At 43.2% G+C, this 24,703-nt stretch overlaps 2 protein-coding genes across 3 annotated transcripts; one reads left to right on the top strand and one right to left on the bottom strand.

Annotated features, from left to right (window-relative positions):
• Positions 1 to 100: 100 nt before the first annotated feature.
• Positions 101 to 19,213, top strand: txlng (taxilin gamma). The gene is made up of 10 exons (XM_038998348.1): positions 101 to 151; positions 1,530 to 1,800; positions 1,964 to 2,055; positions 2,421 to 2,591; positions 3,054 to 3,248; positions 4,481 to 4,600; positions 5,589 to 5,663; positions 15,360 to 15,452; positions 16,061 to 16,156; positions 16,335 to 19,213. The coding sequence occupies exons 2-10, from the start codon at positions 1,545 to 1,547 to the stop codon at positions 16,611 to 16,613; spliced, it is 1,377 nt and encodes a 458-aa protein (XP_038854276.1). The 5' UTR covers positions 101 to 151; positions 1,530 to 1,544; the 3' UTR covers positions 16,614 to 19,213.
• Positions 19,214 to 19,628: 415 nt separating this feature from the next.
• rbb4l (retinoblastoma binding protein 4, like) lies at positions 19,629 to 24,684 on the bottom strand. 2 transcript variants are annotated; one of them, XM_038998349.1, is made up of 12 exons: positions 24,487 to 24,684; positions 23,959 to 24,103; positions 23,502 to 23,650; positions 23,081 to 23,254; positions 22,749 to 22,864; positions 22,399 to 22,559; positions 21,598 to 21,724; positions 21,307 to 21,384; positions 20,953 to 21,032; positions 20,739 to 20,796; positions 20,417 to 20,527; positions 19,629 to 20,221 (listed from the first exon to the last, which is right to left on the bottom strand). In XM_038998349.1, the coding sequence occupies exons 1-12, from the start codon at positions 24,500 to 24,502 to the stop codon at positions 20,153 to 20,155; spliced, it is 1,284 nt and encodes a 427-aa protein (XP_038854277.1). In that variant the 5' UTR covers positions 24,503 to 24,684; the 3' UTR covers positions 19,629 to 20,152. The 2 variants fall into 2 exon arrangements, with proteins under 2 accessions (XP_038854277.1, XP_038854278.1); XM_038998350.1 differs by having other exon boundaries at positions 20,953 to 21,029.
• Positions 24,685 to 24,703: the final 19 nt, after the last annotated feature.

The raw sequence follows: 24,703 nt of genomic DNA, 5'->3' as shown, positions 1-24,703 counted from the left end.
GCTGTATAGGGAAGGGTTTTGTTTTGGTCTTGTTTATGCAACATGACAATAGGGTCAAGCAGCCCCTCCCCGTCATTATATATTGCGTCACATCATAGCGACACACTCCGATGCCAAAGACAGGGTCGATTTAAACAGTAAAAACAAACAGGTACAGTGTTGTACTTTTACGCCCTTTTCTGTGTTTCACTGACCCTACACAAATTGTCTGAATTTGTAAATGATTGTAACATGTTACAGTCAAACAAAAGAGAACGCCAAGTGTTAAAACATGTTTTATTTACTAAGGAAGTCCATAGCATAGTTTGCCAGTGACAGGTTGTTAGCATAGCATAAGTTAGCACAGTGTGGACTCACGCACCTGCCAAACCCAAACAGTTTGCTAATTATTGCTAGATGGTATTTGCTTTCTATACTGCGTTCAATAATCCATACATCAATCAATACTTGATAGTAACACTTTAGTCCACAATTGTTGTTGAGTTGAATGTCAACGTTGGATTTGTTACTCAGCTAACAGGCTAACCTACAGCTAGCTCGTGTCAAAGCTAGCTAGCCTAGCGTACCAAAGGTTACTGTGACTAACGTTATAGCTATGCTAACTAGATTATTTAGATATGTGGCTCGCTAGCTACATCCATTTAGCTTTAGCGTAGCCGATACATGGCGCAATGTTTTACTTTCAGTATAGCTATTAGCTAGGTAGGTAAAGTCACTTAATAGTTTGGAGGTTATTTGCTAACACTAATTGGCTAGCTAGTCCCTGCTAATAATACATCAAAACTAGCCAACGTTAGGTAGCTAGTTCTATTGCCACCACTGTGTGGCAAGTTTACTTGTTTTGGTGTCTTCAAATTGATTGAACTAACGGACGAGTGTAACTGCAACAGCGGTGTTTAGGCTACATCCTTCACTTGTGTTCAGTCGGATAATTATTTTATCTTCAGTGTCCGGGTTATTTAGGCAGTTAACTAAATCAAGGGAATTGAGGGGTTCCTGTGCTGATTTACATGGCGAGTCCTTCTGTTGGTGCTGTTAGGTCTAGCACGTGGTAATCCTCAGCTATCTTCTTAAAGGATTCAATCCCATCTTGATTGTTGAGGGAACTGTGGTCCAGTGTTTCATTAATATATTAATAACTATAGTTACCACTACTGCCAATGCTACCCTAGTTATTAGAATGATCTGAACTTCGTGACCCTTGGTCAGATCAGAGTTAAGGGTGAGGACCTGTCTTGCCCTGCTAGAGTTGGTGCCCTGCTAGAGTTGGTGCCCTGCTAGAGTTGGTAGAGTGAGTCCGGACCAGAGACGTAAAATGGAGGACAGCATGTGGTTGCTAACTTGCTGTCTCATTACTGTCAATGTTTACAAGTGTTGAGGCTATTGAAATAAGTTACACACCACTGACAAGATCAGTGAATGATCAAGTATGAAACGGTTCTGTTAACAAATTGAATCAATGCGTACTCAAATAGTCAGGTGGATACGACCACAGCTATTTCACTGAGTTAACTTTTCCTCTTTTCCAGTTTGGGACCAATATCATGGAGGCCACAGGGTTCTGTGGAATGGAGGTGGCGACTCGGGGGCTAGTGGGGGGATCTGGCAGCAGCTCCCCTCCAGAGCTGGACAGCCCAGGTAGCCAGGAGCACCTGGGGCTGTTTGAGCTGGTCAGTAGTTGCTGCAGTGAGGAGGTGAGAGGGGAGACTCCAGGGAGAGAGGACTGCCCCCTGGACCCCAACAATGCTGAGCTGGACCCAGGCGGTGGTGGTGGCAAGATCAAGGACCAAAAGGGATTGGGTAGGTTAACACGAGACTGTTGTTGCCTGTCTAAAGCGTGTGAGGTAATATATGGAAACCACTGCATGCTGTCATGGTGATTTTATCCTAGTTATTGAGAATGTCCCTTCCTCTTCAACGATGACAAGTGGCTGATCTCTTCACTTGTGTTGTTTTGTAACAGGAAAAGAGGTTCTCCTACTGATGCAAGCCCTGACCACACTAGCCTCCCCAGAGGAGAAGCTGGCCGCTTTGTGCAAGAAGTATGCTGATTCGGTAAGAGCTGGAAACCTCCACATGTCTATGCTGCTTTAAGGGATTATTTTCATGTAAGACTTAACAGTATTTCATAAATTGCAGTGGGCCACTGCTAGTTGATCATTTAACATGTTCATCCCTGTTTGTGTTTTGAATTTGTATGCCCCGGGTTGTATTTATTAGGGCACACCGTAGCAAAACTATTTTGCAACGGAAAGCAAAACGAGAATTTCTAATTACACCAATTCAGTTAGTTTTCTTCCATTTCATGCCTAATGAACACTAACCAGGTCTCATTTGAATCCCTGTTCAAATGGTGTTTTGAGTATTACTACGCCTTTGTGTCCTGTGACAGCTTGATTGATTGATTGATTGATTGACAGCTGGAGGAGAGCCGCAGTATACAGAAGCAGGTGAAGGTGCTGCAGAAGAAGCAGTCCCAGATGGTCAAAGAGAAGATCCACCTGCAGAGTGAACACAGCAAGGCCATCCTGGCACGCAGCAAGCTGGAGAGCCTCTGTAGGGAACTGCAGAGACACAACAAAACCCTCAAGGTAGGTAGTGAGGAGAGTCTGTCACACAGCAAGTCAGTTAGTGGCTACTGTAAGCCTGTGTACTCATTGAACTACATATAGAATCATAGGATCTCTATGCTTGTATCAAATCACATTTTATTCATCACATGCTCTGAATACAACTGGTGTAGACTTTACAGTGAAATGCTTGCTTACGGACCTTTCCCAACGATGCAGAGTTGCAAAAATAAAAGGGTAACTAACACGAGGATATGATAGAATCCACAAGAATGGAGCTACATACAGGGAGTACCAGTACCTTTCAGGGTTGGGTTCAATTTAGGTTTAAATTCAGTCAATTCCGGAAGTGAAAACTCTTCACAGAAAATATTTTTTATTCATTAATTAAATTTCAATAAATTCATGAATTGAAAACAGAATTGACCCCATCCCTGTTACCATTTTTTTGCGAATTGAACGTTTTGCCGTATCCCATGTCAGGATGACAACACGCAACGGTCCAGAGAGTATGAGGAGCGTCGGAAGGAGGCCACCCTTCACTTCCAGATGACGCTGAACCAGATCGAGGTACAGATGGAACAGCACAACTCTCACAACTCCAAGCTGCGCCAGGAGAACATGGAGCTGGCACAGAAACTCAAGAAACTCATCAAACAGTACGAGCTCAGGGAGGAGGTAGGAGGACGGGACGGGTACCTCTTTCTACCCTCTGTCTTTTCACATGCACACATTCTCTCTTCCTCCCATTCTGTTTCTCTCTCCCCCTTCTGTCTCTTTAGTCAGGTGCCTATGGCAGGACCTACAACATGTAGGAGTAGTCTGATTGGTACTTTGATTAGACGATTACTGCATGGGAGTGGGATTTAGTTTGGAATTGCCCCAATGGATCTTTTTTACTAGGTGTATTTTTCAGCATGTTAAATGCATTTAAGAGCCTCTGGAAATCTCTTTTTTTTTATTAATATTTTTTAATTTAATTTAAATTTTACCCCCTTTTTCTCCCCAATTTCGTGGTATCCAATTGTTAGTAGTTACTATCTTGTCTCATCGCTACAATTCCCGTACGGGCTCGGGAGAGACGAAGGTCGAAAGCCATGCGTCCTCCGAAGCACAACCCAACCAAGCCGCACTGCTTCTTAACACAGCGCACATCCAACCCGGAAGCCGGCTGCACCAATGTGTCGGAGGAAACACCGTGTACCTGGCCCCCTTGGTTAGCGCACACTGCGCCCGGCCCGCCACAGGAGTTGCTGGAGCGCGATGAGACAAGGATATCCCTACCGGCCAAACCCTCCCTAACCCGGACGACGCTAGGCCAATTGTGCGTCGCCCGACGAACCTCCCGGTCGCGGCCGGCTGCAACAGAGCCTGGGCGTGAACCCAGAGTCTCTGGTGGCACAGCTAGCACTGCGATGCAGTGGCCTAGACCACTGCACCACCCGGGAGGCTCCGCCTCTGGACATCTGACGCATGGAGAAAGTTCCATCTAGCTTTATCTCTGGTCTGTCCTCTGCTCTGTCTGTCTGTCCCAGCACATTGACATGGTGTTCTGCTCTGCTCTGTCTGTCTGTCTGTCCCAGCACATTGACAAGGTGTTCTGCTCTGCTCTGTCTGTCTGTCTGTCTGTCCCAGCACATTGACAAGGTGTTCTGCTCTGCTCTGTCTGTCTGTTCCCAGCACATTGACAAGGTGTTCTGCTCTATCCTGTCTGTCTGTTCCCAGCACATTGACAAGGTGTTCTGCTCTATCCTGTCTGTCTGTTCCCAGCACATTGACATGGTGTCCTGTCTGTCTGTTCCCAGCACATTGACAAGGTGTCCTGTCTGTCTGTTCCCAACACATTGACAAGGTGTCCTGTCTGTCTGTTCCCAGCACATTGACAAGGTGTCCTGTCTGTCTGTTCCCAGCACATTGACAAGGTGTTCAAGCACAAGGAGAAGCAGCAGCAGTTGGTGGATGCCAAGCTCCAGAGGACAGCTGAGCTGATGAGAGAGTTGGAGGGGAAGCAGCAGAGAGAGAGAGACTTTGTGAGTCCCACTGCCATGTGTTATTATTCTGATCATGCTCTAGCTAGCTACAAATAACTGGAGGGCTGTGTTCCATAGGGCACACAACTGAAAACATTTTTCAATTGCAACTTAAAATGATGTCCAGGTGCCTAATGAACACAACCCAGGACACAATATCTGTTTCTCTCTGTAATAACTGGAAGTGAATGACGGTTGTCTGTTTGCATCGACTCATTGATTGTATTGGTTGTCTGTTTGCATCGACTCATTGATTGTATTGGTTGTCTGTTTGCATCGACTCATTGATTGTATTGGTTGTCTGTTTGCATCGACTCATTGATTGTATTGGTTGTCTGTTTGCATCGACTCATTGATTGTATTGGTTGTCTGTTTGCATCGACTCATTGATTGTATTGGTTGTCTGTTTGCATCGACTCATTGATTGTATTGGTTGTCTGTTTGCATTGACTCATTGATTGTATTGGTTGTCTGTTTGCATCGACTCATTGATTGTATTGGTTGTCTGTTTGCATCGACTCATTGATTGTATTGGTTGTCTGTTTGCATCGACTCATTGATTGTATTGGTTGTCTGTTTGCATCGACTCATTGATTGTATTGGTTGTCTGTTTGCATCGACTCATTGATTGTATTGGTTGTCTGTTTGCATCGACTCATTGATTGTATTGGTTGTCTGTTTGCATCGACTCATTGATTGTATTGGTTGTCTGTTTGCATTGACTCATTGATTGTATTGGTTGTCTGTTTGCATTGACTCATTGATTGTATTGGTTGTCTGTTTGCATCGACTCATTGATTGCATTGGTTGTCTGTTTGCATCGACTCATTGATTGCATTGGTTGTCTGTTTGCATTGACTCATTGATTGCATTGGTTGTCTGTTTGCATCGACTCATTGATTGTATTGGTTGTCTGTTTGCATCGACTCATTGATTGTATTGGTTGTCTGTTTGTCAGAAGTTGTGACCATTTCCGTCTCCTGTTCAGCTCCTGAAAGACGCCACCGAGTGGAGACATGAGTGTGAGCTGTTGAAGGAACAGGAGACTCAGCTCAAACAGCAGGTAGCTGCCTTTCCCTTCCCTGTTCTGCCAGTCATTTTATATGGAGGGTGAATGTGTGTTTATATGGAGGGTGACTGTATGTGAATGTGTGTTTATATGGATGGTTAATGTGTTTATATGGAGGGTGACTGTATGTTAATGTGTGTGTATATATATGGATGGTGACTGTATGTGAATATACAGTTAAGTCGGAAGTTTACATACACCTTAGCCAAATACATTTAAACTCAGTTTTTCACAATTCCTGACATTTAATCCTAGTAAAAATTCCCTGTTATAGGTCAGTTAGGATCACAACTTTATTTTAAGAATGTGGAATGTCAGAATAATAGTCGAGAGAATTATTTATTTCAGCTTTTATTTCTTTCATCTCATTCCCAGTGGGTCAGAAGTTTACATACACTCAATTAGTATTTGGTAGCATTGCCTTTAAATTGTTTAACTTGGGTCAAACATTTTGGGTAGCTTTCCACAAGCTTCCCACAATAAGTTGGGTGAATTTTGGCCCGTTCCTCCTGACAGAGCTGGGGTAACTGAGTCAGGTTTGTAGGCCTCCTTGCTCGCACATGCTTTTTCAGTTCTGCCGACAAACTTTCTATAAGATTGAGGTCAGGGCTTTGTGATGGCCACTCTAATACCTTGACTTTGTTGTCCTTAAGCCATTTTGCCACAACATTGGAAGTATGCTTTGGGTCATTGTCCATTTGGAAGACCCATTTGCGACCAAGCTTTAACTTCCTGACTGATGTCTTGAGATGTTGCTTCAATATATACACATAGTTTTCCCTCCATGATTCCATCTATTTTGTGAAGTGCACCAGTCCCTCCTGCAGCAAAGCACCCCCACAACATGATGCTGCCACCCCCATGCTTCACGATTGGGATGGTGTTCTTCGGGGATGGGGGGGATGGGGGATGGTGTTCTCCTTTGCTGTTGTTCTGGCATTGATTTGCACTTTTCGCACCAAAGTACGTTCATCTCTAGGAGACAGAACATGTCTCCTTTCTGAGCGGTATGACGGCTGCCTGGTCCCATGGTGTTTATACTTGCGTACTATTTTTTGTACAGATGAACGTGGTACCTTCAGGCGTTTGGAAATTGTTCCCAAGGATGAACCAGACTTTTTCTGAGGTCTTGGCTGATTTCTTTTGATTTTCCCATGATGTCAAGCAAAGAGGCACTGAGTTTGAAGGTAGGCCTTGAAATACATCCACAGGTACACCTCCAATTGACTCAAATGATGTCAGTTAGCCCTATCAGAAGCTTCCAAAGCCATGACATTTTCTGGAATTTTCCAAGCTGTTTAAAGGCACAGTCAACTTAGTGTATGTAAACTTCTGACCCACTGGAATTGTGATACAGTGAAATAATCTGTCTGCAAACAATTGTTGTAAAAAATGACTTGTCATGCACAAAGTAGATGTCGTAACTGACTTGCCAAAACTATAGTTTGTTAACAAGAAATTTGGGGAGTGGTTGAAAAACTAGTTTTAATGACTCCAACTTAAGTGTATGTAAACTTCCGACTTACCCTGTATATGGATGGTAACTGTACGTTAATGTGTTAATGTGTGTGTATATATATATATATATATATATATGGATGGTGACTGTACGTTAATGTGTTAATGTGTGTGTATATATATATATATATATATGTGGAGGGTGACTGTATATTAATGAGTGTATATATATATATATATATATATGGAGGATGACTGTATATTAATGAGTGTGTATATATATATGGAGGATGACTGTATATTAATTAATGAGTGTATATATATGGAGGATGACTGTATATTAATGTGTGTTCATGTGGAGGGTGACTATGTTCATGTGGAGGGTGACTGTATGTTAATGTGTGTGTGATATATATATATTGAGGGTGACTGTATGTTAATGTGTGTTCATGTGAAGGGTGACTGTGTGTATATATATGTGGAGGGTGATTGTATGTTCATGTGGAGGGTGACTATGTTCGTGTGTGTGTGTGTTTATATATGGAGGGTGACTATATGTTCATGTGGAGGGTGACTGTGTTAATGTGTGTGTGTGTGTGTGTGTGTGTATATATATGGATGGTGACTGTGTGTATATGTGGAGGGTGTCTATGTTAATGTGTGTATATATGGATGGTGACTGTATGTTAATGTGTATATATGGATGGTGACTGTATGTTAATGTGTGTATATATGGAGGTTGACTATGTTAGTGTGTGTGTATATATATATATCTGTGTTCATGTGGAGGGTGACTATGTTAATGTGTATATATATGGAGGGTGACTGTATGTTAATGTGTGTGTGTATGTATATATGGATGGTGACTGTATGTTAATGAGTGTATATATATGGAGGATGACTGTATATTAATGTGTGTTCATGTGGAGGGTGACTATGTTCATGTGGAGGGTGACTGTATGTTAATGTGTGTGTGATATATATATATTGAGGGTGACTGTATGTTAATGTGTGTTCATGTGAAGGGTGACTGTGTATATATATATGTGGAGGGTGATTGTATGTTCATGTGGAGGGTGACTATGTTCGTGTGTGTGTGTGTTTATATATGGAGGGTGACTATATGTTCATGTGGAGGGTGACTGTGTTAATGTGTGTGTGTGTGTGTGTGTGTGTGTGTGTGTGTGTGTGTGTGTGTGTGTGTGTGTGTATATATATGGATGGTGACTGTGTGTATATGTGGAGGGTGTCTATGTTAATGTGTGTATATATGGATGGTGACTGTATGTTAATGTGTATATATGGATGGTGACTGTATGTTAATGTGTGTATATATGGAGGTTGACTATGTTAGTGTGTGTGTATATATATATCTGTGTTCATGTGGAGGGTGACTGTATGTTAATGTGTATATATATGGAGGGTGACTGTATGTTAATGTGTGTGTGTATGTATATATGGATGGTGACTGTATGTTAATGTATGTATATATGGATGGTGACTGTATGTTAATGTGTGTATATATGGAGGTTGACTGTATGTTAATGTGTGTGTGTGTGTGTGTGTATATATGGAGGGTGACTGTATATTAATGAGTGTATATATATGGAGGATGACTGTATATTAATGTGTGTTCATGTGGAGGGTGACTATGTTCATGTGGAGGGTGACTGTATGTTAATGTGTGTGTGATATATATATATATTGAGGGTGACTGTATGTTAATGTGTGTTCATGTGAAGGGTGACTGTGTGTATATATATGTGGAGGGTGATTGTATGTTCATGTGGAGGGTGACTATGTTCATGTGTGTGTGTGTGTGTTTATATATGGAGGGTGACTATATGTTAATGTGGAGGGTGACTGTGTTAGTGTGTGTGTGTGTGTGTGTGTGTGTGTGTGTGTGTGTGTGTGTGTGTGTATGGATGGTGACTGTGTGTATATGTGGAGGGTGTCTATGTTAATGTGTGTATATATGGATGGTGACTGTATGTTAATGTGTGTATATATGGAGGTTGACTGTATGTTAATGTGTGTGTGTGTGTGTGTGTGTATATATGGAGGGTGACTGTATGTTAATGTGTGTGTATATATGAATGGTGACTGTATGTTAATGTGTGTGTGTGTGTGTGTGTATATATGGAGGGTGACTGTATGTTAATGTGTATATATATGGAGGGTGACTATGTTCGTGTGTGTATATATATGGATGGTGACTGTATGTTAATGTGTGTATATATGGATGGTGACTGTATGTTAATGTGTATATATATGGAGGGTGACTGTGTGTATATATATATATATATATACAGTGGGGCAAAAAAGTATTTAGTCAGCCAATTGTGCAAGTTCTCCCACTTAAAAAGATGAGAGAGGGGCCTCCCGGGTGGCGCAGTGGTCTAGGGCACTGCATCGCAGTGCTAGCTGCGCCACCAGAGTCTCTGGGTTCGCGCCCAGGCTCTGTCGCAGCCGGCCGCGACCGGGAGGTCCGTGGGGCGACGCACAATTGGCATAGCGTCGTCCGGGTTAGGGAGGGTTTGACCGGTAGGGATATCCTTGTCTCATCGCGCTCCAGCGACTCCTGTGGCGGGCCGGGCGCAGTGCGCGCTAACCAAGGGGGCCAGGTACACGGTGTTTCCTCCGACACATTGGTGCGGCTGGCTTCCAGGTTGGAGGCGCGCTGTGTTAAGAAGCAGTGCGGCTTGGTTGGGTTGTGCTTCGGAGGACGCATGGCTTTCGACCTTCGTCTCTCCCGAGCCCGTACGGGAGTTGTAGCGATGAGACAAGATAATTACTAGCGATTGGATACCACGAAAATTGGGGAGAAAAGGGGGTAAAATTTAAATAAAATTTAATTTTTTTTTTTTAAAAGATGAGAGGTCTGTAATTTTCATCATAGGTACACTTCAACTATAACAGAGAAGATGTGGGGAAAAAATCCAGAAAATCACATTGTAGGATTTTTAATGAATTTATTTGCAAATTATGGTGGAAAATAAGTATTTGGTCACCTACAAACAAGCAAGATTTCTGGCTCTCACAGACCTGTAACTTCTTCTTTAAGAGGCTCCTCTGTCCTCCACTCGTTACCTGTATTAATGGCACCTGTTTGAACTTGTTATCAGTATAAAAGACACCTGTCCACAACCTCAAACAGTCACACTCCAAACTCCACTATGGCCAAGACCAAAGAGCTGTCAAAGGACACCAGAAACAAAATTGTAGACCTGCACCAGGCTGAGAAGACTGAATCTGCAATAGGTAAGCAGCTTGGTTTGAAGAAATCAACTGTGGGAGCAATTATTAGGAAATGGAAGACATACAAGACCACTGATAATCTCCCTCGATCTGGGGCTCCACGCAAGATCTCACCCCGTGGGGTCAAAATGATCACAAGAACGGTGAGCAAAAATCCCAGAACCACACGGGGGGGACCTAGTGAATGACCTGCAGAGAGCTGGGACCAAAGTAACAAAGCCTACCATCAGTAACACACTACGCCGCCAGGGACTCAAATCCTGCAGTGCCAGACGTGTCCTCCTGCTTAAGCCAGTACATGTCCAGGCCCGTCTGAAGTTTGCTAGAGAGCATTTGGATGATCCAGAAGAAGATTGGGAGAATGTCATATGGTCAGATGAAACCAAAATAGAACTTTTTGGTAAAAACTCAACTCGTCGTGTTTGGAGGACAAAGAATGCTGAGTTGCATCCAAAGAACACCATACCTACTGTGAAGCATGGGGGTGGAAACATCAAAGGGACCAGGACGACTGATCCGTGTAAAGGAAAGAATGAATGGGGCCATGTATCGTGAGATTTTTAGTGAAAACCTCCTTCCATCAGCAAGGGCATTGAAGATGAAACGTGGCTGGGTCTTTCAGCATGACAATGATCCCAAACACACCGCCCGGGCAACGAAGGAGTGGCTTCGTAAGAAGCATTTCAAGGTCCTGGAGTGGCCTAGCCAGTCTCCAGATCTCAACCCCATAGAAAATCTTTGGAGGGAGTTGAAAGTCCGTGTTGCCCAGCAACAGCCCCAAAACATCACTGCTCTAGAGGATATCTGCATGGAGGAATGGGCCAAAATACCAGCAACAGTGTGTGAAAACATGGTGAAGACTTACAGAAAATGTTTGACCTCTGTCATTGCCAACAAAGGGTATATAAAGTATTGAGATAAACTTTTGTTATTGACCAAATACTTATTTTCCACCATAATTTGCAAATAAATTCATTAAAAATCCTACAATGTGATTTTCTGATTTTTTTCCCCTCATTTTCTCTGTCATAGTTGAAGTGTACCTATGATGAAAATTACAGGCCTCTCTCATCTTTTTAAGTGGGAGAACATGCACAATTGGTGGCTGACTAAATACTTTTTTGCCCCACTGTATATGGATGGTGACTGTTAATGTGTGTATGTATTAGAGGTCGACCGATTTATGATTTTTCAATGCTGATACCGATTATTGGAGGACCAAAAAAAGCCGATACCGATTAATCGGACGTTTTTTAAATGTAATTAATTAATTTGTAATAATGACAATTACAACAATACTGAATGAACACTTATTTTAACTTAATATAATACATCAATCAAATCAATTTAGCCTCAAATAAATAATGAAACATGTTCAATTTGGTTTAAATAATGCAAAAACAAAGTGTTGGAGGAAAGTAAAAGTGCAATATGTGCCATGTAAAAAAGCTAACGTTTAAGTTCCTTGCTCAGAACATGAGAACATATGAAAGCTGGTGGTTCCTTTTAACATGAGTCTTCAATATTCCCAGGTAAGAAGTTTAGGTTGTAGTTATTATAGGAATTATAGGACTATTTCTCTCAATACCATTTGTATTTCTTATACCTTTGACTATTGGATGTTCTTATAGGCACTTTAGTATTGCCAGTGTAACAGTATAGCTTCTGTCCCGCTCCTCGCCCCTGCCTGGGCTCGAACCAGGAACACATCAATAACAGCCACCCTCGAAGCATCGTTACCCATCGCTCCACAAAAGCCGCGGCCCTTGCAGAGCAAGGGGAACAACTACTCCAAGTCTCGGAGCGAGTGACATCACCGATTTTAGCGCATACCCCGCTAACTAGCTAGCCATTTCACATCGGTTACACCAGCCTAATCTCGGGAGTTGATAGTCATTAACAGCTCAATGCTTGAAGCATTGCGAAGAGCTGCTGGCAAAACGCACGAAAGTGCTGTTTGAATGAATCCGTACAAGCATGCTGCTGCCTACCATCGCTCAGTCAGACTGCTCTATCAAATCATAGACTTAATTATGACATAATAACACAGAGCCTTTGGTCATTAATATGGTCGAATCCGGAAACTATCATTTCGAAAGCGAAACGTTTATTCTGTCAGTGAAATACGGAACCGTTCCGTATTTTATCTAACGGGTGGCATCCATAAGTCTAAATATTCCTGTTGCATTGCACAACCTTCAATGTTATGTCATAATTAGTTCGCAACGAGCCAGGCGGCCCAAACTGTTGCATATACCCTGACTCTGCGTGCAATGAACACAAGAGAAGTGTCACAATTTCACCTGGTTAATATTGCCTGCTAACCTGGATTTCTTTTAACTAATTATGCAGGTTTAAAAATATATACTTCTGTGTATTGATTTTAAGAAAGGCATTGATGTTTATGGTTAGGCACAGTCGTGCAACGATTGTGCTTTTTTCGCAAATGCACTTTTGTTAAATCATCCCCCGTTTGGCGAAGTTGGCTGTCTTTGTTAGGAAGAAATAGTCTTCACACAGTTCGCAACGAGCCAGGCGGCCCAAACTGCTGCATATACGCTGACTCTGTTGCAAGAGAAGTGACACCATTTCCCTAGTTAAAATAAATTCATGTTAGCAGGCAATATTAACAAAATATGCAGGTTTAAAAATATATACTTGTGTATTGATTTTAAGAAAGGCATTGATGTTTATGGTTAGGTACACGGAGCAACGACAGTCCTTTTTCGCGAATGCGCACTGCATCGATTATATGCAACGCAGGACACGCTAGATAAACTAGTAATATCATCAACCATGTGTAGTTAGCTAGTGACTATGATTGATTGTTTTTTATAAGATAAGTTTAATGCTAGCTAGCAACTTACCTTGCCTTCTTACTGCATTCGCATAACAGGCAGACTCCTCGTGGAGTGCAATGTAAGGCAGGTGGTTAGAGCGTTGGACTAGTTAACTGTAAGGTTGCAAGATTGAATCCCCGAGCTGACAAGGTAAAAATCTGTCGTTCTGCCCCTGAACAAGGCAGTTAACCCACCGTTCCTAGGCCGTCATTGTAAATAAGAATGTGTTCTTAACTGACTTGCCTAGTTAAAGAAAGGTGTAAAAAAATATATATATATGTATATTTAAAAAAATCGGCCAAATCGGTGTCCAAAATACAGATTTCCGATTTGTTATGAAAACTTGAAATCGGCCCTAATTAATCGGCCATTCCGATTAATCGGTCGACCTCTAGTATATACACTGCTCAAAAAAATAAAGGGAACACTTAAACAACACAATGTAACTCCAAGTCAATCACACTTCTGTGAAATCAAACTGTCCACTTAGGAAGCAACACTGATTGACAATAAATTTCACATGCTGTTGTGCAAATGGAATAGACAAAAGGTGGAAATTATAGGCAATTAGCAAGACACCCCCAATAAAGGAGTGGTTCTGCAGGTGGTGACCACAGACCACTTCTCAGTTCCTATGCTTCCTGGCTGATGTTTTGGTCACTTTTGAATGCTGGCGGTGCTTTCACTCTAGTGGTAGCATGAGACGGAGTCTACAACCCACACAAGTGGCTCAGGTAGTGCAGCTCATCCAGGATGGCACATCAATGCGAGCTGTGGCAAGAAGGTTTGCTGTGTCTGTCAGCGTAGTGTCCAGAGCATGGAGGTGCTACCAGGAGACAGGCCAGTACATCAGGAGACGTGGAGGAGGCCGTAGGAGGGCAACAACCCAGCAGCGGGACCGCTACCTCCGCCTTTGTGCAAGGAGGAGCAGGTGGAGCACTGCCAGAGCCCTGCAAAATGACCTCCAGCAGGCCACAAATGTGCATGTGTCTGCTCAAACGGTCAGAAACAGACTCCATGAGGGTGGTATGAGGGCCCGACGTCCACAGGTGGGCTTACAGCCCAACACCGTGCAGGACGTTTGGCATTTGCCAGAGAACACCAAGATTGGCAAATTCGCCACTGGCGCCCTGTGCTCTTCACAGATGAAAGCAGGTTCACACTGAGCACATGTGACAGACGTAACAGAGTCTGGAGACGCCGTGGAGAACGTTCTGCTGCCTGCAACATCCTCCAGCATGACCGGTTTGGCGGTGGGTCAGTCATGGTGTGGGGTGGCATTTCTTTGGGGGGCCGCACAGCCCTCCATGTGCTCGCCAGAGGTAGCCTGACTGCCATTAGGTACCGAGATGAGATCCTCAGACCCCTTGTGAGACCATATGCTGGTGCGGTTGGCCCTGGGTTCCTCCTAATGCTAGACCTCATGTGGCTGGAGTGTGTCAGCAGTTCCTGCAAGAGGAAGGCATTGATGCTATGGACTGGCCCGCCCGTTCCCCAGACCTGAATCCAATTGAGCACATCTGGGACATCATGTCTCGCTCCATCCACCAACGCCACGTTGCACCACAGACTGTCCAGGAGTTGGCGGATGCTTTAGTCCAGGTCTGGGAGGAGATCCCTCAGGAGACCATCCGCCACCTCATCAGGAGCATGCCCAGGCGTTGTAGGGAGGTCATACAGGCACGTGGAGGCCACACACACTACTGAGCCTCATTTTGACTTGTTTTAAGGACATTACATCAAAGTTGGATCAGCCTGTAGTGTGGTTTTCCACTTTAATTTTGAGTGTGACTCCAAATCCAGACCTCCATGGGTTGATACATTTGATTTACATTGATCATTTTTGTGTGATTTTGTTGTCAGCACATTCAACTATGTAAAGAAAAAAGTATTTAATAAGAATATTTCATTCATTCAGATCTAGGATGTGTTATTTAAGTGTTCCCTTTATTTTTTTGAGCAGTGTATATATGGAGGGTGACTATGTTAATGTGTAATTATGTGAAGGGTGACTATGTTAATGTGTGTATATGTGGAGGGTGACTGTATGTTAATGTGTGTATATATGGAGGGTGACTATGTTAATGTGTATATATGTGGTAGGTGACTATGTTCATGTGTTTGTGATTTTTAGCTCTCTTTGTACATGGACAAGTTTGAGGAGTTTCAGACCACTCTGGCGAAAAGCAACGAGGTGTTCACTACCTTCAGACAGGAGATGGAGAAGGTTTGGAACTGAACATTTAACATGAAACACCCTTGTGTTTCTTTCGTATATAGCTGGAAGGGTTTAGGTCTGTAGACCTCTCTCTATAGCTGGAAGGGTTTAGGTCTGTAGACCTCTCTCTATAGCTGGAAGGGTTTAGGTCTGTAGACCTCTCTCTATAGCTGGAAGGGTTTAGGTCTGTAGACCTCTCTCTATAGCTGGAAGGGTTTAGGTCTGTAGACCTCTCTCTAGCTGGAAGGGTTTAGGTCTGTAGACCTCTCTCTCTAGCTGGAAGGGTTTAGGTCTGTAGACCTCTCTCTATAGCTGGAAGGGTTTAGGTCTGTAGACCTCTCTATAGCTGGAAGGGTTTAGGTCTGTAGACCTCTCTCTAGCTGGAAGGGTTTAGGTCTGTAGACCTCTCTCTATAGCTGGAAGGGTTTAGGTCTGTAGACCTCTCTCTATAGCTGGAAGGGTTTAGGTCTGTAGACCTCTCTATAGCTGGAAGGGTTTAGGTCTGTAGACCTCTCTCTAGCTGGAAGGGTTTAGGTCTGTAGACCTCTCTCTATAGCTGGAAGGGTTTAGGTCTGTAGACCTCTCTCTATAGCTCTGATCTTTCTTCTGTTTTCCAGATGACCAAGAAGATCAAGAAGCTGGAGAAGGAGACGACTCTGTGGAGAACGAAGTGGGAGACCAACAACCAGGCTCTGCTACAGATGGCTGAGGAGGTGAGATGAGAAACTCTTGCAAAGGGCCATCTTATGTTATCATTTACTAATAGCAGCAGAAATGTAAGAATATTTTGTACTGTAAAATTTCACAAAGTATTTCAATGAATGTCACTTAATTGTCACTTATTTGTAGAATATGTGATGTTGGATGTGGTTTGCTGTTTGTCCTCTCCAGAAGACACTGCGGGACAACCATTACAAGGGCCTGCATGGGAAGCTGGAGTGCCTGGAGAAACTGTGCCGGGCTTTGCAGAAGGAGAGGGACGACCTAACCACCAAACTGGGAGACCTACAGTCAACAACCGAGGAGGAGACGGGACCTCCAGACCCCCAGCCCAGCCAGGAGTCTACCCAGGATGAGATGTCTCCGCCTGGGAGGGGGGAAGAGACGCAGCCCCCTACTACCCCTGAACTGGAGCTAGAGTCCTCCACCACAGAGCAACTTGACAACTGAGCCACTAACCCCCGCTGCCTTTTTGGGGGTATATTTGAATACAGTATATCTTTTTTTGTGTGTTTAAAGTTATAATTAAGATTAAAATGACTGCATTATTAACAATGAATATAATACTTTTTGCCCTGACTGTACATTGTAAAAATGGGCTTGGTGGTGAGCACTAGGCTCCCCATTTTTCTACCACATTTGTATTTTCTTAGATTGTCTTCATGCTGTTGGTCAGTCACAGGGCTGTTGTTCAGTCACAGGGCTGTTGTTCAGCAGCTTTCTCGTGGTCAGTCACAGGGCTGTTGTTCAGCAGCTTTCTCGTGGTCAGTCACAGGGCTGTTGTTCAGCAGCTTTCTCGTGGTCAGTCACAGGGCTGTTGTTCAGCAGCTTTCTCGTGGTCAGTCACAGGACTGTTGTTCAGCAGCTTTCTCGTGGTCAGTCACAGGGCTGTTGTTCAGCAGCTTTCTCGTGGTCAGTCACAGGGCTGTTGTTCAGCAGCTTTCTCGTGGTCAGTCACAGGACTGTTGTTCAGCAGCTTTCTCGTGGTCAGTCACAGGGCTGTTGTTCAGCAGCTTTCTCGTGGTCAGTCACAGGGCTGTTGTTCAGCAGCTTTCTAGTTGGACTAAAATTATACTTTGTCTTTCCCAATTTCCTCTACAGTCTGACACCGTCTCTTTGCAGCTTTCTTCCATTGAAAAATCTATATTTTGGAGCTGTGGAGTTGTAGTCAGATCAAATCTCTTAAGTGTTCAGATTAAATCTTTTGAACTGATATTGTAGTGGGATTTTAAATTCTATCATATGCATATTGCTATATTGAAGTAGCCTTGTTGCATCGTCGTGACTAACTGAATCTGGTCTAGGAACAGAAATAGCAGGGCATTGTACAGTAGAAGAGTTGCAGACATACAATGTTTATCTCAGACCAGGGTCCATAGATTTACTAGAATGGGAATTCCCATTCAAGTCAATGTGACATGTATTTCTATGGCTGGGCCGTCATGATGGAATCGACTGGCTTTCTAATACCTCAGCGCTGGTGTTTAGTTTCAGTCAAGTCTCCTTTTTGAAGCAGCTGGGAATTGAAAAGGAACTTCCCTGTCCTTTTAACATAAGACTGAGTCTAAAGGGTTAAATCCGTTCAGCTTTGACCAAGATGCTATCCAGTCAACAGACAGCACGTTCAGTCATTGTAGGTTCCCAGTTTCTGCAGGAGGACCCCTGGTTCTGATGCTGCTGTACCTACAGGCTTGTAATCCCAGTAGCCTGCCCCCAGATCTGTGTGCTGTCTGGTCCAACTTGACAAAGAGCACAATAGACCTGGAACCAGGCTATCATTCCAATACTCCAAGGGCCAAACTGTTCTCCAGCTCTCCTTAAAACTGATACCTCCCACATGGAGAGAATTCGGTTCAATTTACCCAATGTTAAGGGCTCACTGGGTCATTTACCCAATGGTTAAGGGCTCACAATGTAATTTTACCTCTGTGTGATCATTTGGTTGGAGAAGTCAGTGAGGTACTTTACTGCAGACACTGTGGGCCTTCAGGAACTGATTCTGCTTGGTAACTTAGGGTTGTGTTCCAGACCAGTGAACATACATTTATATGGGACGTAATGTTTCTTGGGCTCCAAATAGGCTTCTTTCTATTCCTTATGCCGGTGTTTTGTTGAGACAAATTGGTTTTATTTCTGGAAGCAAAAAAAAGATGACTGAACAAAAAATACATGGATTTATAAGGTGCCTTGTCATCTTAAATACTTTAAAACATGTGATTTGCTTTTTTTTTTTTTTAAACAAACGCCTATGAATGAAATGTAATGTTTGAATTACAACACGATGCGAACATTCAATAAGAACTTATTTGGCATTGGAGATACTTGCCAACAATGTGAAAATGTTTGGAGTACTGAATGTAGATAAATGTCACCCATCTCTTGTAATGAGAATGATGGTGGTTTTGGGCCCCAGGTCAGGCTTGTGTTCATTAGGCATCAAACAAATTGAAACTGGGTTCAATAACTTAAACCCTTGATCGGATGAGTGCCCTAATAAACACTACCCAGGTTCCCCTACTGGCCCAATCACCCTGTCATCTACCTAGAAACCTCACTGATATCACCAGCTCCCACTTTTACATTGTCTTTGAACTTGGTATATGTCATAAGGATTTAATTCAGAGCACAGCCCCTGAAGTTCTAAATGTGAAGATGGGTCCAAGCCATGGTTTGGGGATACTGTAGCTTAAATCAAGTTCAATACTTTACTGTGTAGGTAAATGTAAAGATGACGCTATAGATGTGGTCCAGGCCAGTTGGATGTAGCCTGAGTCCATCTGCTTGGGCTATTATGCCAACTCAGTGTCATGCTTGACTGACAGCAATGAAGACGGCAAAAAGCACAAACAGACTGGCACTCAGGCTATTGTGGATGCCAGTTAAACTCAGGTTATGTAAAGACATCTACCTCTGCAGGTGAGAAGAACTGTGAAAGCAGAGCTAGTTAATGTTCAGAAAGCTTTGAGTCCACATTCCCCTTTATAAGATTGTGAAATGTTCTTATAGTCCCGTCTCTCGCTTTTCAATAAACTATTTTGTAGAATTTCAAACTTGGTTGTCATTGTAACTTCCTAGTTTGCTCTGTTTAAATTGGTCTTGTGAATGAAGTTTACTGCCTAGAAATTAAGTTCACACAACCTTGCGTGGCTTACCAGACTCCTTGCTCTGGCCAAACACTATGCCCACAGACGTTAGTTTTTCCTTCCGCCACAATGAGTCTGTCAGTAACTCCGACTTCCAGAATCAGACCCGTTCTGATTGGTCCAACCCATCGGTTCCTGGAACCAGAATACACACGAGTAAATTGGCGTTTTGAAAAGTCGTCATTGGCTTTGATACTCGAATGATCCAATCGTCGACTTTGACATTGTCAGAAGCGATGTCAGTCTGACGTATGTAGCGAATAATTCAGTTGGAGTTAGACATTCTTAGGTGATTATAGAGAAAAAAAATGAACCCACTTAATTTAAAAGTTACAAAAAGTACTTTATTGCAATTTATGCACAAAACAAAAATCCAAGTTTGAAAATGATTTAGTCACTTGCCTCAGTCAAAGCAGAAACAATGCCAAAGGAAATCCTTATTTAGACAGGTGGAAAAGAACCCCTGCTTTACCAAGTGCATTTGTTGAACTGTCCACCTGCATGGTTCAGTGGCATCACACAGATGAGATTATCCTTTTATAAACAACTTCTATACACTTTGGGCCAGTTTCCTGGACAAAGAGTGCCTAGTCTTGGACTAAGAAGCACATCCAATTGTGAATATCCATTGAACATGCTTTTAAGTTAAGGACTACGCTTAATCTGTGTTCAGGAAACTAGCCCTTTGTACCTGTAAGGACTGCTTGATCAATATATCAAATCCAGAAGAAAGCTTCTATATGGGAAACAGAATGTCTGTCAGGTAGAGATGGAGGCTACAATGTGAAATACTGTACAAGAGGAGAGAGATGCACCAGGAGGTGGTTGGTGGGGTGGAGTAGGCGGTTACGACCCTTGACCCTCCAGCTCTGAAGCAGGGGTGTCAGGCTCCTCATCATTATAGATGTTCTCAGCCTAGAGAAGGAAATTGTTACATCAGTTCACAGTTAAAGGATTTACAATTACTTTAACTGGTTAATAGGATCAGACTTATTATTGAATTCACTTTCAACAACAAAATGTAGACAAAAGTTCGAACACCACCAGGGTTAAGTTTCGTGAAAGTGCGGAAGCAAACGTGGTACTTTATTTGGACGACAGTGTACTCACCATTTGCCAAACCTGCATGATGTTATCCTCGGAGACGGAGCAGATGACCCATGGCTCGTTGGGGTTCCATGTGAAATCAGAAATCTTCGCTGTGTGTCCTCCATGGATGAACTGACAAGATAAAACAAGTCCGCAGGATGAGTAATATGCCGAAATATAACCTCCCTATAGGCCACCTGTCCATTGGCTACTCTCCGATTTCTGTTTATTTAAACTTAGGGGTAGGGTTGCAAAACTCAACTTCCCAAAAATGTTCTGACAGATTTTTGCAACCCTACTAAGGAGATAAAGGTCATCATTGTGGATGATGTGTCTCACTCACCAGGAGTTCTGGAGGTCCGTCCTCTGCATCTTCAGCAGACTGTTCCTCTCCGATTTTACTGGGGACCGACAAGACAAAACCATTTCAACTACATCATCCTCCTATCAGACCAGTGTTGATGAACCCCCCCCCCCCCCCCCCAGGGCAATTCAGCAGAGCAAACTAACCAAAAAGGCTAGTCCAGTTAACCTGCTCTGCATTCGTCGGTCTTTACCTGAGATCCCATACGTTGAGCCTTCTATCTGTGCCGCTGGAAGCCAGAATGGTTTCGTTGTGAGGGGACCATTGCACCTGCCAAAGAAGTCAGTAAAGCACTGTCAGTGCAATAAACTCCAGCTCAGCACAACGTCTACGAGGGACAACACTTGAAAAAGAGATGTAAATCAATGCGACTACCCTGGTTAAATAAAAAAAAGTTGAATGGGACACCAACAAAGCCTGGTAGCTTATCCAGACTCAACAAAGCCTGGTAGCTTATCCAGACTCAACAAAGCCTGGTAGCTTATCCAGACTCCCAATTCTATTGGTTCAGAGGGATTGAGATTGTTTACTATTTATGGAGTATTACCTGGAAGATTTCATCCTTGTGCGATTCGAAAGAGTGGAGCTTCAGTTTGAGGTTACGCAGATCCCAGAGAGCAACAGTCTGAGTTACAAAAGGAGAAAGAAAACATTTAGCAACGGTAAATATATTAAAACATTCTTGGACTACTGTCCAGTATGATATATACTTCTTGGTCATGTGATTTGTGACCTGACCACTTCGTTTCCACCATTGTGCACAACACTCAAGCACTTGATGTGAGACAGTGGACGGACAATTTTTTGTTGTTGATGAACACAAAAAAAAGGTACAGACCTTGTCTGCAGAGCCGGTGGCTAGGATGAACTCGCTGTAGGGGTTGAAGGACAGACAGTTGACCTCTGCAGTGTGGGCATCCACTGCATGGCTGGGCTTGGACGTGTTGTTGGACCGTGTGTCCCAGCTGAGACAGAGAGATGTCAAAGGTTAATGACATGGGTTCCCAAACCTTTTCCACTCGCCCCCCCCCCCCTTCCAGCATTGGGGAACATGCCGTGTGTGTGTGTATATATATATATATATATATATATATATATATATATATATATAGGCACAAGGACTGTTCATGACACCAACTGTTCATACCCCTCGTGTTGGTGGAGAGAATTTAAAGCTTATTTTGTCATGGGGTGCAATTAACATTTTGCCATGTCTAATGTGTATTCATGTGAAATGACTGACAAATTCCAACAATATCTATGGGCTAAAAAACATTAGCTGACATGGGCTAGTTGATCTGGACATTTCTGACAAGTTATAAATAGCTCTAAGGTATGCAATGACTGGAATACTGATTTCAAAATTGCACATTTTAGTATTACAACTTTCAAGAGTAAGTTTAAAGCCATTCTGAGTTCCTTATAAATAAAAACTGAATTAAGGGACAGACAGTTAAAAGAATCAGATCCAGCCAGTTTTCAATTCAAATAACTTTTCCTTAGAGATCTTCTTGTGTGGAAAGGCTACACACTTTACATAAAGACACTGGATGTAATGATTAGTTACAGCTTGAAAGTATCAGATTGTGTGAAAATACATCGAGAGCAAATAAATTATAAAAAGAGAACGCTCACTTACATCATCAGTTTCTGGTCATCGGCTACAGAGCCAAACAGTGATTCGTGGAGCAGGTGCCAGGACACGTCCTCCACCACTGCAGTGTGACCGGTGAAGATTGTCTTCGCATCCACTATCTTCCCCTCCTTAGGACCAGCACCGATGTCCCACAGGCAGATCGTCTGGAGATTAAACATTTCAGTGCACTTCTTATTAACAATATATAGTAGTTTGTCTAGATCTAATGCGTTTGCTTAATAACAATGCAAAAATGCTTTCATTTTCAGTGAAAGCCACAATGTAGCTTGAAATGAATAAAATGCACAGGGGAAAATGGTGCGCTGACAGAGTGTAGAGAGAGAGACACTTACGTGGTCATCAGAAGCACTGAGCAGGTTGCCACTGAGGTTGGGGTTCCAGGACAGGCCGTACCCCTCCTTCTGGTGGCCCCGCAAGCGCAGGTCTGGGCTGCACTCACCACTGGGGTCTATGAGAGGGAGAGACAAGATGGTAGAAAAATGTTATAAGACCAGAAAAGGGTCAAATACATATCAAGTTACTACTTTCAGGAACCTGATTTATTTTTTCCTGGTTGGATGGAACCGTTCCAAAAGTGCAGACTCAAACATTTGAGTCACTTCCAATAGCATTTTGATTTGTTTTTAAGAGCAGTGATTTATTTACCAGATGTGTATTGTCTCACCTGGTTTGGAAGGGTGCTTGGTGTAGTCAAAGACCAGTACGTCTGAGGTGGGGGTCTTGGTAGCGATGATGCAGGGGTTCTGAGGCATGTACCTGGCCCGGTTCACTTCACCCTCGTGGTTTATCTTGATCTCAATCTCTATCTTTCCACTCACTGATCCAAAACCTCCAAATTCTGAGGAAGAAATACTGCATGTTCAGCATATTTTCTCAAGAGATAAAATGTTCACTTGTGCCAGTAACATCTTGACTTATAAATATGCATATAAGGCCAGATTCCCAGACACAAAAAACACCCAATGGAAAATGTCTATTAAAATTATTTTTAAATCCAGGACTAGGCTTAATCTGTGTCCGGGAGACCATCCTCAAATGTAGATCATTTTTCGGGGAGAGAAGAGACCACACTACGACGAACATACCTGCTCCTTTTTCACTGTCGTAGTGGGAAGCATCAAACTGGGCGTCATCGTTGGGGACCTGTACGCTGGCGATCACCAGGTGATTCTGCTCATCCGACGTGTGAGTTCCCAGTACCAGCCTGTGAACCGCGTAGTCCTTTCCATCCGGCCTGCACAGAGAGACAGACACATTAAATACTGCCATTGTGTGTGTGTCTGAAATGGCACACTATTCCCTAGAGTGCACTACTTTTGACAAGAGACCTATATAGTCAAAATAAGTGCACTGCTATTTCAGAAGCAGACACCACATGGCAAAATAACATGCTTTTCTAGACTGAACTAGAATGGCTGACAAGGAAGGACAGGTTGGTAGAGAGAATACCACAATGTTCAGTATATTAGGTAGGTCAGCACACAGTTTATGTTGAGAGCAGCAAGAGGAACAGAAATGGTGACGTAGCATTGGCTACTGTACCTGTTGACGTCAGGTAGCCACTGCACAGTGAGACTGGGCCACTCCAGCGCGTGGGTCATCACCAGGTCATAGAGGAAAGGAGTATTCTTCTTCCAGATTTTGTATTCTTCATTGATCACCCGCTCCTCAACTGCATCGTCGTACACTAGAACAGTGAAAGAAGCAACACTTACACAAGACTACAGTGGACTGACCGCAGTTACTACCAAGGCTAGCGTAACGTTGGGATTTACTGCATTCCTGTACCCTCGGGCCAGTTGTCCCTCATTTGCATGTTACACAAGCAAGTGGGCGGGCTGTCAATGTTGAGCTAGATAGCTAACCATTTATTTAGCAACATAGCTAACTAATAGTTTATCTAAATTCTCAATTTATGGAGCACAGATAGTAAACCCAGGCCGAAAGTATGCAGCCTGTGCTGGTTAGCATAGCTAGCTAACAGACCGCACTTTTCATTTGGCTAACGTTATGCATCCAGCCGCGCACACAAAGCATGCATGAAATGAACCGAGCCCATCAAATCCTTACCTTCTTTATCCGCCATGTTTGGGTTTTGGGTGCTCCTGCAATTGAAGGTCACCCGTGGGTTTGCCCGAAAGCAAGGTAACTAGGTAGCTATTCTATATTATTCGCAAAAGGCCAAAACACAGCGGAATTTGTTGACCACTCAAAATCCCTCTTTCTTTTATGCGCGCATCCGAGGATGGAGAGCACAGCGCATGTGTTCTCACAAAAACGTAGTAAC

This window comes from Salvelinus namaycush, chromosome 7, assembly GCF_016432855.1.
Source record: "Salvelinus namaycush isolate Seneca chromosome 7, SaNama_1.0, whole genome shotgun sequence".
Taxonomy (NCBI): domain Eukaryota; kingdom Metazoa; phylum Chordata; class Actinopteri; order Salmoniformes; family Salmonidae; genus Salvelinus; species Salvelinus namaycush.
This window is presented reverse-complemented; position numbering and strand designations above follow the sequence as displayed.

What these genes read in the sequence shown, in the direction of transcription:
- rbb4l (XM_038998349.1), bottom strand. An exon ending in CAAGCACCCTTCCAAACCAG is followed by an intron (nt 22,865 to 23,080) that starts GTGAGACAATAC and finishes TCCCTCTCATAG; the next exon opens with ACCCCAGTGGTGAGTGCAGC. An exon ending in CCACCGGCTCTGCAGACAAG is followed by an intron (nt 21,385 to 21,597) that starts GTCTGTACCTTT and finishes TTTGTAACTCAG; the next exon opens with ACTGTTGCTCTCTGGGATCT.
- txlng (XM_038998348.1), top strand. Translation starts at nt 1,545, where the DNA reads ATGGAGGCCACAGGGTTCTGTGGAATGGAGGTGGCGACTCGGGGGCTA. An exon ending in GCAAGAAGTATGCTGATTCG is followed by an intron (nt 2,056 to 2,420) that starts GTAAGAGCTGGA and finishes ATTGATTGACAG; the next exon opens with CTGGAGGAGAGCCGCAGTAT. An exon ending in AGACTCAGCTCAAACAGCAG is followed by an intron (nt 5,664 to 15,359) that starts GTAGCTGCCTTT and finishes TGTGATTTTTAG; the next exon opens with CTCTCTTTGTACATGGACAA.